General features: G+C 42.2%; 1 protein-coding gene across 7 annotated transcripts in view; it reads right to left on the reverse strand.

Annotated features, from left to right (window-relative positions):
- The window catches only part of ralgapb (Ral GTPase activating protein non-catalytic subunit beta), a 126,841-nt gene that overhangs the window by 18,051 nt on the left and 92,393 nt on the right, over positions 1-16,397 (reverse strand). For all 7 annotated transcript variants that reach the window (XM_080204567.1, XM_080204573.1, XM_080204572.1 and 4 more), the window contains 4 exons: positions 14,801-14,904; positions 12,909-13,061; positions 9,501-9,710; positions 7,075-7,233 (listed from right to left, as the gene is read on the reverse strand). In XM_080204567.1, the coding sequence (XP_080060693.1) occupies positions 7,075-7,233; positions 9,501-9,710; positions 12,909-13,061; positions 14,801-14,904 (626 nt within the window). The remainder of the gene's footprint in view (positions 1-7,074; positions 7,234-9,500; positions 9,711-12,908; positions 13,062-14,800; positions 14,905-16,397) is intronic.

A 16,397-nucleotide genomic window follows, 5' to 3' on the forward strand; every position in this document is an offset into this window, starting at 1 on the left:
TGTATCTCTCCCCTCTCACCTTAAACCTACGCCCTCTAGTTTTAGACTCCCCTACCTTTGGGAAAAAATATTGACTATCTACCTGATCTGTGGCCCTCATTATTTTACAGACCTCTATAAGATCACCCCTCAGTCTCTTATGCTCTGGAAAAAAAAATCTCAGTCTATCCAGCCACTCCTTATAACTCAAACCATCCTCGTATCCTAGTAAATCTTTTCTGCACCCTTTCTAATTTAATAATATCCTTTCTATAATAGGATGACCAGAACTGCACACAGTATTCCAAGTGTGGCCATACCAATGTCTTGTATAACTACAACAAGACATCCCAACTTCTGTATTCAATGTTCTGACTGATGAAACCAAGCATGCTGAATGCCTTCTTCACCATTCTATCCACCTGTGCCTCCACTTTCAAGGAGCTGTGAACATGTGCCTCTAGATCTCTGTTCTGTAACTCTCCCCAGTACCCTAACATTAACTAACAGACTAAATGGGATTGAGGTTCATAAGGAGGAGGTGTTAGCAATTCTGAAAAGTATGAAAACACAAGTTCCCTGGGCCTGATGGGATTTATCCTAGGATTTTCTGGGATGCTAGGGAGGAGATTGCAGAGCCTTTGGCTTTGATCTTTAGGTCGTCACTGTCTACAGGAATAGTGCCGGAAGACTGGAGGATAGCAAATGTTGTCCCCTTGTTCAAGAAGGGGAGTAGAGACAACCCTGGTAATTATAGGCCAGTCAGCTTTACTTCTGTTGTGGACAAAGTTTTGGAAAGGATTACAAGAGATAGGCTTCATAATCCTCTAGAAAGGAATAATTTGATTAGGGATAACCAACACGGTTTTGTGAAGGGTAGGTCGTGCCTCACAAACCTTATTGAGTTCTTTGAGAAGGTGACCAAAGAGGTGGATGAGGGTAAAGCAGTTGATGTGGTATATATGGGTTTCAGTAAAGCGTTTGATAAGGTTCCCCATGGTAAACTTTTGCAGAAGACATGGAGGCATGGGATTGAGGGCAATTTGGATCAGAAATTGGCTAGCTGTAAGAAGACAGAGGGTGGTGGTTGATGGGAAATGTTCATCCTGGAGTTCAGTTACCAGTGGTGTACCGCAAGGATCTGTTCTGGGGCCACTGCTGTTTGTCATTTTTATAAATGACCTGGATGAGGGCGTACAAGGATGGGTTAGTAAATTTGTGGATGACACTAAAGTCGGTGGAATTATGGACAGTGCAAAATGTTGTTGCAGGTTACAGAGTGACATGGATAAGTTGCAGAGCTGGATTGAGAGATGGCAAATGGAGTTTAATGCGGAAAAGTGTGAAGTGATTCACTTCGGAATGAGTAACAGGAATACAGACTACTGGGCTAGTGGTAAATTTCTTGGTAGTGTGGATGAGCAGAGAGATCTCAGTGTCCATGTGCATAGATCCCTGAAAGTTGGCACCCAGGTTGATAGGGTTGTTAAGGTGGCGTACAGTGTGTTAGCTTTTATTGATAGGGGGATTGAGTTTGGCTCAACTCTGGTGCGGCTGCACTTGGAGTATTGCGTACAGTTCTGGTTGCCGCATTATAGGAAGGATGTGGAAACATTGGAAAGGGTGCAGAGGAGATTTACCAGGATGTTGCCTGGTGTGGTGGAAAGGTCTTATGAGGAAAGGCTGAGGGACTTGAGGCTGTTTTCGTTAGAGAGAAGAAGATTAAGGAGGTGACCTAATTGAGGCATACACGATGATCAGAGGATTAGATAGGGTGGACAGTGTGAGCCTTTTTCCTCGGATGGAAATGGTGGGCACGAGGGGACATAGCTTTAAATTGGGGGGTGATAGATATAGGACAGATATTAGAGATAGGTTCTTTACTCAGAATAATGAGAGTATGGAATGCCCTGCCTTCAACAGTAGTGGACTCACCAACATTAAGGGCATTTAAATGGTCATTGGATAAACATGTAGATGATATTGGAATAGTGTATGTTAGACGGGCTTTAGATTGGTTTCACTGGGCAGCACAATATCGAGGGCCAAAGGGCCTGTACTGCGCTGTAATGTTCTATGTTTAACTGAATAAGTCCTGCCCTGGTTCAAATCTACCAAAATGCATCACCTTGCATTTGTCTAAATTAAACTCCATCTGCCATTCGTCAGCCCATTGGCCCAATTGATCAAGATCCCGTTGCAATTGGAGATAACGTTCTTCACTGTCCACTATGCCATTAATTTGGTTTCACTGTGCATCACCCCATTTCTAGAAGGGCAATCTACCACTGTGCATTTTCAAATTGTGAAACTACCTATCTAGATATGTTGGGAGAGAATTATTGGTTTGTTATAGATTGGGTGCCCTAACACAAAGATGATAAATTATATGTTGAAGAAAAAACATTGTTAACTGCAACCTTAAAACTGCACCCTGACAGGCCAATCACAAACTTCATGCTCATCTTGTTGCGTTAAGTTATTTATAGACAGTTGAGTTTTCTCACTGGCAGCTTCACATTGGACAGGGGCAATTTAAGAGATCAATCTTGTGACGTTGCTGATGACAATGTCAGCTCTTTGCACGGGCAAATAGGCAGATTATCGTGGCAGCTTGTAGTGTTCACATCCTTTCAATAAAGTCTCCGTTTGTTTAAACCTTCAAGGCTCCAGGATATCCTTAAAAAAAACCATCACACAGAAAATTGGGACAAGGCGATCAAACTACACTTGCAACCACTCCAAAAAACAAGTGGAAAAATTCTGACAGCATATAGATACTCAACAGAAGAATAAATAATTGAAATCATCGCTACACAAAAGTTGGCAATGGAGAAGTGCCAAACAATGGTTGTAGTCTCCAAAGGAACCAAAAAATAATCAAAGATTCTGGGGAAAACAACTTGAGAAAGAAACTCGTCATGTGTTCTGTCCAAAAGATCTGCAACAGTACCAGTGAATACCCTGCAACAAGAAATTTTGAGCTGGGGTGTTGTAAAATAGAAAGGAAAACAGGCTGAGCTCAGGTTTGCCTTGTTTTGGGGAGAAAAGAAGCTGGAAAACCAGGCAAGAAAACATAGCACAAAAGGATGGAAATATTGCAGGGCCACTGTTCACTGAAAACTTTAGTCATTGCCAAAAGGTTTAGGCTCCATAAGCATAACCAACAAAGTGAATCAATCACACAGTTTGTAGTTACCTTAACAAGACTAACAGAACACTGAATTTGGGGATGTCTTGAACAACACCATGAGAGATCGATTAGTTTGTGGCTTAAAGGGTGAGGCTATTCAATAGTGGTTTACAGCAAGCAACCTAACCTTTGGAAGTTGCTGTACCCATGGAATTAGCAGTCTAAGCTGCTCAACGGTTCAGCTCGAGTACAGGAATTCATTAGATGTCAGCTGAAAATCCAACAGACACAAACTCGCAAATGCCATTGGTGTGAGAAACCTGGCACTGAGCAGCAGATTGCTGGGACTACGATATTACGTGCAGGAACTGTGGCAAAAAGAGCCACACTGGAAGTGTTTGTTGGGGGGAAAAAAAAACAAGTTCCAGGTCAGAATTACAAAAAGAAAAGAAAAGCTGAATGTATCAAACGGAAAGCTAAACATGGGCAAAAGTTTCCATGTGGTACGGAAAGTGTGCGAAGACTCAAGTCACAGTCCGAAGATCAACTGTCATTAAACTCAGCATTACTGGATCACACCTTTATTGATGGGCAGCAGGTGAAAACAGTGGTGAGCACTGGAAACAGTTTCATTGGTACAAGAAACGTTTACCAAGAAAAGCTTTGATATTAAAAAGGTATACTGGAGAACTGGTTCCATTGAGGATCCGTGTAGTTGAATGGACAGTCTGCAGATTTGTCCTTACACATTGTTAAGGGAAACTATCCAGCATGAACGGGAAGAACCTCGCTGGAAAACAGCAGATTAAATTGGGCTGAGGTGAATCAGATTCTGAAGCAGGCCCAACATAAAGTCTAAAAGGAACAGAAAGTAGCAGCTGCTGAGAAAGCTTGAAAAGCAGCTGTGGTCAGGCCCAGGCTAGCCGTGCTGGGACCAAGACAATAAAGGCTCAGCTTACTGTAAAAAATGTGGTTCAGGATCGGGAAACAAAGGATGGAGTTTACAGAAGATGCAGATGAATGACCTGTCAATAATGAAGGTCAAAAATATGCTGAAAAATATGGCAAAGATAACCAGAATGCATTTACACATGCTGTCTTTGTAAATTTCAAACCTCAGAGGAACAAGATATTGAGGGGCATCTCAAAACTCCTTACAAGAAGGAAACCGTCGCATTCATTGGAAAGAACGTTCAGTTTTGAAAATAGCTGCTGACTTCCTTCATGCATCCACAGTCAACAAGAATTTAAAAATTGCTGATTGTAAACAGGGGCAACAACAGGGATAAGAGGAGCCAGCACAGAAACTCCTGAGGTACGGGTGGATGGTAGTTACTCCAGATGACCCAATGAAAAGAATTGGAGTTGCTCAGAGTGCAGTCTGCACCACCAACATTCCTTCCCTATTTCACCCTGTGCAGCAGCATCTGAATTGCAATGAACATACCAGTGGCAAGGAAGATTACCATGACCTGATCTTGTTTATAAGAACATAAGAAATAGGAGCAGGAGTAGGCCATCTAGCCCTTCGCGCCTGCCCCGCCATTCAATAAGATCATGGCTGATCTGAAGTGGATCAGTTCCATTTCCCCCCCCATAACCCTTAATTCCCCTGTCTATCAGAAACCTATCTACCCGTGACTTAAATATATTTAGTGAGGTAGCCTCCACCACTTCAATGGGCAGAGAATTCCAGAGATTCACCACCGAGTGAAGAAGGTCCTCCTCAACTCGGATCTAAACTGCACCCCCTCGCCCCCGCTTATCTTGAGGCTGTGCCCTCTAGTCCTGCTATCCTTTCTAAGCGGGAAGAATATCTCTACCTCTACCCTATCCATCCCCTTCATTATCTTATACGTCTCTATAAGATCCCCCCTCATCCTTCTAAACTCCAGCGAGTACAGACCCAGTCTATTTAGTCTCTTTTCATAGTCCAACCGCCTTATCTCTGGTATCAGCCTAGTGAACCTCCTCTGCACTCCCTCCAAGGCCAATGTATCCTCGCGCAAGTGCAGCAACCAAAACTGCACACAGTGCTCCAGCTGTGGCCTCACCAGTGCCCTGTACAGTTGCAGCAAGGCCTCCCTACTTTTATATTCTATCCCCCTCGCTATAAAAGGCCAGCATCCCATTCGCCTTCTTGATCACAACCCAACCCCAAAGACTAAATTTGATATGCTCTTAAAGGTTGCAAACCCTTACGGAAATCCTCAGGAGCAGCTGCTTTAACTGGATAGTTTTGAAGTTGTTTCCAGAAACAAGACCTAAATTTCGAGAGTGAACACAGCAAGAATACATCATTGAGGAAGACACGGCCTGGCACAACCTGGAGAAGGGACAGCAGAGGTTGTGCTACGAGATTCAGGTAAAGGAGATCCTGGTATGCAGCCTGAAGCAGCAGCTGCTGGTAACAAAAAAATCAAAAAAGCCTGGGGACTGGAACTAGAGCTGGAAACTGAGCTTGGGCAAAGATACTTGTAGAATCTGAGCAGATACTTATAGGATGCCAGCTCCATTTTACTCCAGCTAAGATCAATCCTGGGTATGTAACAATCAGCAGCATGAAAGAAAGTTTAAAATGGAACAACAGCCATGACCCCAGCCATTTCACCATACAGTGAGGCAACCACACACACAGATCTGCAAGACTGAATAAGGGTAGCTGAATATGAGCGCCACACCATTTCATGAGCCATAATGAGGATAAAGCAGAAACTGGATAAAGATGTTGAACATTCACACACAATATGAACAGTTAGTCTATAAGAACAAATATAGAGTATTACAGTGAATTTAGACAATGATTTAATTTCAGCATTTGCTCCAATTAGGTTTCCATTTCCCTAATGTGATGTAGGAGAGCTGGTGGCATAATGGTAATGGCACTGGACTAGTAGCTCAGAGGCTCATGCTGACACTCTGGAGCATTGGTTCAAGTCCCACCATGGCAGCTGGTGGAATGTAAATTTAATTAATATATTTGGAATTGAAAAGCTAGTATCAATAATGGTGCCCATGCAACTATCAGGTTCATTAATGAAGGAAATCAGTCATCATCCTTAAAACCCTTAACATTAGCATTTAGAAGGATCTGAGCGTACAGGTCCACAGTTCCCTAAAAGTGGCAACAGAGAATTAAGGTGATTAAGGCGGCATACTGCATGCTTGCCTTTATCAGCCAGGGCTTTGACGACAGGAGTTGAGAAATTACGTTGCAGCTATAGAAAATATTGGTTAGGCTGCATTTGGAGTATTACGTGCAGTCCTGGTCACCACACTACAAGATGTAGAAACTTTGGCGAAAGTTCAAAGAAGGTTCACCAGGATATTGCCTAGTCTTGGGGGTGTTGGCTCTGAAGTTGAATAAACTAGGATTGTTTTCACTGGAAAGATGAAGACCTGATAGAGGTCTACAAAATGATGAGGGGCACAGACAGGATGGATAGTCAGAGGCTTTTTTCCAGGTTGAAAGTGTCAATTACAAGGGGGCACAGATTCAAAGTGAGAGGGGGAAAGTTTAAGGGAGATATGCAGGGGAAGCTTTTCATGCAGAAAGTAGTGGGTGCCTGGAACCTGCTGCCAGAGGAGGTGATGGAAGCAGGCACATAAGCAACATTTAAGAGGCATCTGGATGGGTATATGAATAGGGAGGGAAGAGAGGAATATGGACTGAGTAAGGGCAGGTTTCTTTTAGTTTAGTTAGGACATCATGATTGGCAGAGGCTTGGAGAGCTGTACTTTGTTCCTCCCTGCTCTGGCCTACATGTAACTCCAGATCCGCAGTAATGTGATTTTCTCTTAAATAATTCTGAAATGGCAAGTCACTCAGCTCAAGGGTAATTAGGGATGGACAACAAATGTTGGTCTTTCCAAAGATGCTAACATTCCAGTAGAGTAAAGGATCACAAGGGTCATTTTCCTTTATTTTTAAACCAATTTGCTTACAGAAGAAAGGTCCTTACCTCTTGGCTGGTTTTCTGTCCAGGTTTCATGTAAAATATGAAGACTGTTTCGAAAGGCCTGCTGGGCAGCAAATCCAAGTACCCAATATCATCAAAAAAGCCCGCAAGAGTGGAATCAAGTGCAATGAGATTAGGAGGACGACAGCTATTACCTGGCTCCTAGAGAAGTGTACAAACACAGATGTAAATGGGTTTATGTAGAACAGTGAGCAATATTGTGGGGTGGCTGGCGGAGATGAGCACAAAAAGGAGCATACAGTCACATATAGGAAACGGGAACACTCAAATACAACTGCATAAACAGACATCCCAAAATCCTTCCCTTTTAATTCATTCATGGGGTGTTTATTTCCCATCCCTAATCACCCTTGAGAAGGTGGTGGTTTAAAGTTTATTTATTAGTCACAAGAAAGCTTACATTAACACTGCAATGAAGTAACTGTGAAAAGCCCCTAGTCACCACACACTGGCATTTGTTTGGGTACACTGAGGGAGAATTTAGCATGGCCAATGCACCTAACCAGCACTTCTTTCAGACTGTGGGAGGAAACCCATGCAGATATGGGGAGAACGTGCATATTCCACACAGACAGTGACCCAAGCTGGGAATTGAACCCGGGTCCCTGGCGCTGTGAGGCAGCAGTGCTAACCACTGTGCCATCGTGCTGCCCCTGAACGAGCCACTGCTGTGAACTGCTGCAGTCCACATGGTGACGATGCGCTCATTGTGCTGTTAGAGACACGAGCAGAATACACAAATGATTTCAAAATTCAGAATTCCAAACCTAGTTTTAGGAAACTGCTGATCAGAACAGAACAAAGGGAGACTGGATGGGAAAGTAAATGATTGCACTAATACCAGATGTTAAGGACATCCATCACGTAAATGGAACAATGGACAGCATACCCCTGAAAATCCATGGTAAGTGATCACATTATTTAAATACCCATGCTAGGTACTTAGAGAACTTGTGGGCAAGTTGGGTGTCCACCAGGTCAGAAAGTGCAGTCACCCACCTGCTGCCTATCGGCAGAGAGTGGGAAGTGGATAGGTGTGTGTGCGTGAGAGAGAGATGGAAGAGTTCCACACTCTCCTTCCAGAATTATTTAAATTCTCTTTTGAAAGGTTGCTGGTAATTTTAGATAAAATCAAATGTTATCCAGGTGAAAAGCCCTCTGGTAGGATCAGAGAGCTGAGACTTCATAGTCTGCAAAAATGTGGATGCTACAGAGATTTGACTGATGTCTTTAATAAAGGATTGGATTCACTCAGATTTGGATATTTGAGCGAGGGATGTTGGAGAGGACCAAGAGGCTCGAGTGTCAGATACACAATTACACAACTAGGTTTGTTGCCAGGAGGTTTCAGTGAGTAGCACCGATCTAGGTGTCAACTAGCTGGCACATGACATGTTGAGTGTCTTTTAAACCCAATTTTAGCAATTACGTTCTCTCCTGACCAATTTGTGGCCTTGCCCCTATTCATTTTCAAAAAGGATTTTGAATAAATAACAAGTCTTAAAGCTGCCCATCCTGTGCCCATTCTGCTTTACCTTCTTGCCAGATTGTTCTAGTCATCATCATCTACTTTCTATACACCACCTAGTTAATATTGTGTTTTGGGCTTTGGATCCCAGACTGAACCTGCTGGGCGCCTGGCCTCTCCTGTTCCTGTCATATATAGCTGCAGATTTAAGGTAAATGCTCAAAAAAGGAGCCAAGCATGTTCCTGAACGTGGGCGACATTGCTGTCTATAAAGATGGCATGATTATTGGGGTAAACTTTACTGTTCATTGTGGTCTCTCAAAGTCAGACAATCACTTTTAGGACTTGCACAGTAATTGCTCTGGTGTATTTGTCCTTTCCTCTGTTTATTTTCCTCCCTCAATACTGTGTGACTGGTTGAGTGATGGAGATTGGGGTCATGGTGCGTGTGTGTGAACTATTATTATAATGTTGTGCACATAACGAAGTGCAGATTGTATTCAGTCCAAGTGTTACACTCCCTTATTGGAGGAGTGTGGAAATTCAACCAGTTATTCTAACCACAGATAGTTCAGAACTTTGAGGGAAACCTTTGCATGCAGAGTACAAAACCACAGAATAGGTTAGACTTGCATGCACTGTATACGATGAATGTGGGGTAAATATTTTGTTGAATTCGGTTAATAAATGTTTGAATCAATATTTTGTTGAATAAATCATGCATAAAAATCCACAACAGCATTGTTAGATTTTATACATCATTGTGAAATCCATAAGTCACAAGATAACCAAAGACCTGGAATAGAAATGGAATCTGACTTTTTCACTCACTGTAAATCAGGGCTTTTCCAGTGTGAGGTTGGAGACAGGAGGAGCGACGATTTAAATCAGTAACGAAAATTAATAATGCTTTCAAAAGGTCTTGAAAAACCATCATTACCTTCAGTGCCTCCAAAGATAGGAAGCCAAAGTGCGAGAGGAGAAGCCGAGCAGTTTGAAACTCCTGTGCTGGAGGAGGGGGGATGCATTCAGTAACTGGGTCAGGGAACTGGGTCTTGGACAATCGCTCTTCACTGATCTTTTCCAGTGCATTTTCATAGACAATTTGTTTGGCCATCAAGTTCTTCAGCTTCTCATGTTGAACTTCCAGCTGCAAGAGTTTATAACAGTGAGTATAAAGACATCTTCCTACATGTCAAACAGTGACTACACTTCTAAAGCATTTCATTGCGTTTGGGGACTTCTTGAGGTTGCGAATGGTGCAGTAGAAATGCAAGTCTTTCTACCTTCCTAATCCACATTAGGGAGGAGCCTCGATTGACTGTTCCTCCATGGTGAGTTTCTCGCTAATTAGCATCCAATAAGATGGTGACTTTTCATCACATTTTAATAGCAAGATATTTCCAAAACATACTATGGCCACCAAATCCAAAGCTAGATTCAAACAAGAACATTCAAGTCATGATTGCTTACCCCAAAGCATCACAAACACAGAAGCGATATAAATGTAATTTAACATGCTCAATTGTAGTTCAGCTGGTTTAGACAAACCCAGACTTGGATTTCTGTTTTAACAGGAGCACACTCTGCACTCACAGGAGTGTAATTAACTCAGACCACTCAATGAGGGAAATTGTTCCAGTGAGTGATAATTGTTTTAAAGATCACAGATAAACACTCGTCTTGATTTACACAAAGCTACTTATTGAGAATGAGCCAGGATCCTGTGGAAGAGGAAATGAGTGGAGCCATGTCAGTGACTTGGATTTTCTGTGCGCATTTTGAGCCACGGTTTACAGCAAATATGCTAGTTTAACGATTTCATAGGACATGCAGCTGGCAGGCCAAGTTGTTGAAACAGAATTCAATAATTCTGATAATCTGCAGAAGTAAACCTCAATGAGAATTATTAGATTGTTAAAATAAAACCCCTTCCCAGATGATACAATAATTTCTTTCAAGGAAGGGAAGCTGTCACTTATATTCGATCTAGCCCAATTAGAGTCATAGAAAATGCCCTTCAGCCCATCGAGGCTGCACTGGCAATAACTACCACTAAAGTCATGCTAATTCCATTTTCCTGCACTTGTCCCATATCATTGAATGTTACAATATTTCAAGTGCTTATCCAAATATATTTTAAAGTTTGTAAAGTTTCCAGTTTCCACCACCTTCCCAGGCAGTGCATTCCAGAATCCCACAACAATGAGTGAAAAAGCTTTTCTCAAATCCCCTCTGAATTGCTGCCCCTTACCCCAAAACAACGCCCCCTCACGACTGACCCTCAACCAAGGGGAACAGTTGTTTCTCATTCACTCTGTCCACACCCATTATGATCTTACATGCCTCAATCAATCCGACCTCAGCCATCTCTGCTTTAAAGAAAACAATCCAAATCTATCCAGTCTCTCCTTATAACTCAAATACTCCATCCCAAACAACATTCTGGTGAATATTCTCCGTACCCCCTCTAGTACAATCACATCCTTCCTGTAGAGTGGTGACCAGTCTACAGTTAGCTTCAGTCTAAGCTACACGACTGCCTCAATATCCTCTGAAATAGTCTAGCAAGTGCTGAATAATACAAACTTCAGGTATACTATGGGATGGCAATAAATATGGCTTTGTTAGTATTAGCAATAAAAGTTGTGTTTCTGGGATATTTTGCGACGCCAATTCTCTGGTCAGCTGCTTAGAAGACCTTCCCTGTTATGGAATTTATCATAAATCGGTGAGATCTGATAGGCTGCTCCAGATTCAGAGTTCACAATTATTTTCTAAAGATATGCAGGTTAGGTAGATCAGCCATGCTAAATTGCCCTTCGGTGTCCATAGATATGTAGGTTGGGTAGCTGGCCATGGTAAATGCATAGAATCACAGATTTACAGCATGGAACCATGCCCTTCAGCCCAATTTGTCCATGCTGCCCCCTTTTTTAATCCCTAAACTAATCCCAATTGCCTGCATTTGGCCCATTTCCCTCTATACCCATCTTACTCATGTACCCGCCTCTACCACCACCTCTGGCAACTCGTTCTAGACACTCACCACCCTCTGTGAAAAACTTGCCTCTCTGGGCACCTGTATCTCTCCCCTCTCATCTTAAACCTATGCCCTCTAGTTTTAGACTCCCCTACCTTTGGAAAAAGATATTAACTAGCTGATCTGTGCCCCTCATTATTTTATACACCACTATAAGATCATCCCTCGGCCTTCTATGCTCCAGAGAAAAAAGTTCCAGTCTATCCAGCCTCTCCTTATAAGAGAAACCAAGTACTGGTGGCATCCTAGCAAATTTTTTCTGCACTCTTTTACATAAGAACATAAGAAATTTTTAGTTTGATAATATCCTTTCTACAATAGGACTTATGGGTGGAGGGATGGGCTTGGGTGGGATGCTCTTCTGGACAGTCAGTGCACATGACGGGTCAAACAGCTTCTTTCTGCACTGTAGGGATTCTATGTTTGTGTGAATTCAATGGTAACACCTCCAGATGCACTGCGAGCCCTATTCATTTCAGGCACAAGAGGGCAGCAGTGCTCCATCAGGCAAAATATTTAAAAACATTGAAAGCAGGACCAAATTACAAATCTGTTGAGATAGCAGGACCACATTCCTCCAGATCTACTCACGAGTTCAGTGAATGTGGGGATTAATACACATTTCCATCTTATAAAGTGCATCAAAACAAATCAGCAATCCTCCTATGTTGAGCACATTTTATTCAGGTACAGCTCACAATTCAACTGTTTAAAAAAGCAAAAATAACCATTTCTGTTTGTGTTCCACTCCCACTGGCCTAATGATCAATGTATGGCTTTCCGTGATGTCACTCTTTGATTTTGTTTGCTCACAAACACTCTCCCAATTTTAGTTTCTTCACAGGTATGTGTTTCCCAGTCCTGGTCTCGCTCTTTCCCACTGTTCTGACTCTGACTTAATGTTTCATCAGTTTTATATGACAATGGGACACCTGGTCCTTCTTCTCAGTTCTCACGCAGGAGGCAAACAATGCATGCGCTTAAACTTAGAAAACAGAAGCAGGAGGTGGCCATTTGGACCTTTGAGCCTGTTAATCCTCCCAAAATTCAGCACCTCACACTTTTCAGGGTTAAATTCCATTTGCCATTGCTCTGCCCATCTGACCAGCCTGTTTATATTGTCCTGTAATCTAACACTTTCCTCCTGACTATTTCCGCACCAACAGTTTGTGTCATCTGCAAACTTACTGATACATTGCCCATGTTCACGACATCCCTGATATCAACGCTGATTATGTTATCCCCAAATATAAAGAGGCAACAGATAGATCTCATCCTCATTGTCGATCTATCTCTATTCCTCACCTGATCAGTGACGATTTCATGCAGGTCAGGAATGCTGAGATCAGCTTTCACAAATGGAATTTTGTCTACTTCCTCAGGGAATGGCCGATGTTTGACATTGTACTTGATCCCTACATCATCTTTAGGAGCTGGATGAGGCTCAGGAACAAATGCCTGTGGATGACACGACAGTTACATTACAAGTAGCTTTCATGCAAGGTTTTTTCCTCCCACTGCTTTGTGCTGGGGTGTCGTTCCATTTATTGTTGTCCAAAAGCAACTTGTTCATGAGGGCTTTCAGTCAAACCAATGACACACCTTCCACAAATGCACTTTCCAGCAGGACTGACCAAACAGTGAACAGGAACAGGAAGCCAGACTGGTTATTCCTTCTCCACACTGGCAGGGTGTGCTTTGCTGTGTTGTCCTTAAAGGGACAATCGCCACAGAGTGTAAAAAGGGGAGATCAACTGAAACTCTTATGTCTGAGAACTGCTAATCCTACAAAGACCAGGAACAGCAAGCAGTCTGCAAACCTCAGTATCACACTTGCTTGTACCGCCAGGAAAAGAGGAACTTGCATCTTGACTATTATGAAGCAGTTTCCTACAAGATGAATAGGTTTTAAAATGTCCCCATTGAGGTCAAATTCAGAATTCCAGAGCACCACAGCACAGAGACATGCCCAAGTGATCTGATTACCATGGAGGGAGAAACTCACAGCAGGAGCCTCTGGAAAACAAATGACAGTTTTCACACCTTGACACAGAAACGTACAAAAACACTGAGACAAGGTGTACCGTCATGGAGAAGCAGAATGATTGTTGTGTGTTAACAAAAAGCAGGATGCTTTTGGAAGTTTATTTACTGTTTGAAAGGAAGGAGACAGAACAGGCGGGAAATTTAGAGAAAAAGGAGTCACTGAGTTGGATCTTGCTGATGAAAACTGGATCTGGAAGACTCTGGCTAAGTGAAATGAATTTTGAAGGATACACTCCTGGTGTAACAAGGAGAAACGATACTGTCGCAGGGCCAGGAGTTACTTAATATTGTAATCTGCCAGGTGTGTGGGGCAGAGACTGCAAGACATTTCTTGATTGTGTTGTAGATTAGTTAATGGAAAAATATCTTTTCTTTGGTTTGGCGTATTAGCTGCCTGTAAGGTTTGACCAATGTTGGCTTTGTTGTAATGGAAATCTTCAAATGCAAGATCTCTTCCTTTGGTTATTTTTGTCAGCTGCTGGGAAATTTGCCTTTTATGAAAAGGTTAGGGGTATCTACATGGATCGTAACGATATACATTGCTCGTGTTGAGAATAACCAGTGAAATTATTTGTAGAGGGTTGTTATTACATTGATAAATATTTGAAGCAGAGCAAGTGTGATTAGTGTTGGATTGCTTGAGCAAACAGTCTGTCCAGAGTTGTCGAGCTGGCCAATCTCCTTGTGAGTTGTAAAGATCTACAGTTTGATAGATGGTGCTCGCTGAAGTTATAGCTACAGGTGTTGAACTGAAAATATTTTGAGCATCATGACACTTCTATGTCGGTGTGTGAAATCACAGGTACTGTTACAGTGCTGTAATCACCTCATCTACAACTCAACAAGGAACCACAAATTATTTCTGGCACTTCTTGCTTCAACGATGCCTCCTTTGACACTGTCAGCCACTAAGCTGATCAAGATGCATTACTATTCTGGCAACAGCTCCAGTCTATATTCTCTAATGCACAGGCTGTCACTGTATTTTCTAACTAGGAGTGATTCCACAATGAACATAATTTTCTACAATTGTTGATTTATTGTGCTGCTTTTATTGTTTCAGTAAAACAATTAACTTATTTGTTGAACTGATAGATAGAGTGAGGTGTTAACACACGAGACAATATAGTGTCACTGCATCAAATTCAAACCTTTTGACTTGCTCGAGACCCCCTTGGCTGGTGATAGAGTTGCATAGTCCATGCGTGCCTCCCAGACATTCCCCGGATCAGGACTGTAACTGAGGGGCAAGGGTCTGTTGGGAAAGCAAAAACAAAACAAATCCCACAACAACATTAAAGTGCAGCAAAAATTGTGTAGTGTGTACAAGTTTATGTATTTTCCCTCTGTCCCCTCCTTACATAGTAGGTAGGTGACTACAGGACCCTGTTCTCACATTCCTAATAATACCATTCTGAAACATTGGGACTACCCCACAGCACCATGGCTGAGATTAGAAACCCAAAGTGCTTTTCCTGAAAACGTATTTTTGTCTTCTCTCCCAACATGTCCCATTGGAGTGACCATGTGTTTCCAATATATATTTTCTCTTTATTTATCTAGTGGACATTACAGGCAATAATCTATGATCCATCACTCTTGCAGCATGCACCTGAGTCACCCAATTCCATAACATCATATTCCTAATGACCGGACATTTTAAAAGTTATTTGCTTTTTGGGCAGGTCTGAGGTTACAAAGCAGGGAGTGAAACAGCCGGCAGTATTGGGAAACTTTCAGTCACACGTTCACAGTGTCTTTGGATAACATAGCATTGTTTCAAGAAAGCCCAAGAATTGACTATATCCTGCACATGGATCTAAACAGGAGTGCTTGCTGGAGTGGCACAAACAACTAATGAACTGCTGGCACACAGCCAAAGTTAAGCATTCTTTGTCACCACTCCCAATTACTAATCTATGTTTAGCCTTCAAAGAAGAAAGGCTCTTGCAATCCAAGCATTACACATGAACAAGTTATAGTTGCTAACAGATTTGCAAGGCAAGGCAAAAGCACAATTCAGATTGCTGAAATCAGAGCTTCGTTGTGAGCTTCATAACCAAGTTGCAAGATAAAACTATTGGACTCAGCTCAGCAAGGCAGCTGCCACTCAGGCTAGGAACTATCGTTTGCATTACGTGCAGGAATTTAGGAAGCCCAGAAGAAATGCTCCTGAAGGTGGAAAATCCAACGCACAAAAGAAGTTCATGGTAACAGGAGGCAGCACAGGAGGGTAATCAGCTCATCATAACAGCACTGGCTCTTGGAAAGAGTGATCCACTTCATTCCATTCTCGAACTCCACCCTTAAACTCATCAAATATTTATCCCTCTAATGAGCATCTTCCTGAGTGAATATTTCTAGAAAATCATTTGGAATAGAACAAAGAACAGTACAGCACAGGAACAGGCTCTTCAGCTCACCAAACCTGCGCTGATCATGTTGTTCTACCTAGACCAACCTATATCCCTCTCCCCCGTTCACATTAGCTGCTTTTAGTTCCACTCTCGCATCCTTAATAGATTTCATTTTTTTGCTAACCCTCTTGCTTACTGCAGCATTTTGCTGCTACAACAGTCCCTAGTACTTGATTTTTCTCTTTGCTAATCTTATAAGTCACTTTACTTTTCTTTGCAGGTTTTTGCATTCGTCTGAGCAGTTTCACTAAGATTAGTTTTTCTTTTAATTATTTCATTCTCTATCGTCTTGCTAATGCATTTAGGACCATACTTGTTTAGTCTGCACTTA

The sequence above is a fragment of the Carcharhinus amblyrhynchos genome, chromosome 16 (assembly GCF_965287045.1).
Source record: "Carcharhinus amblyrhynchos chromosome 16, sCarAmb.v2.hapA, whole genome shotgun sequence".
Classification (NCBI taxonomy): Eukaryota; Metazoa; Chordata; class Chondrichthyes; order Carcharhiniformes; family Carcharhinidae; genus Carcharhinus; species Carcharhinus amblyrhynchos.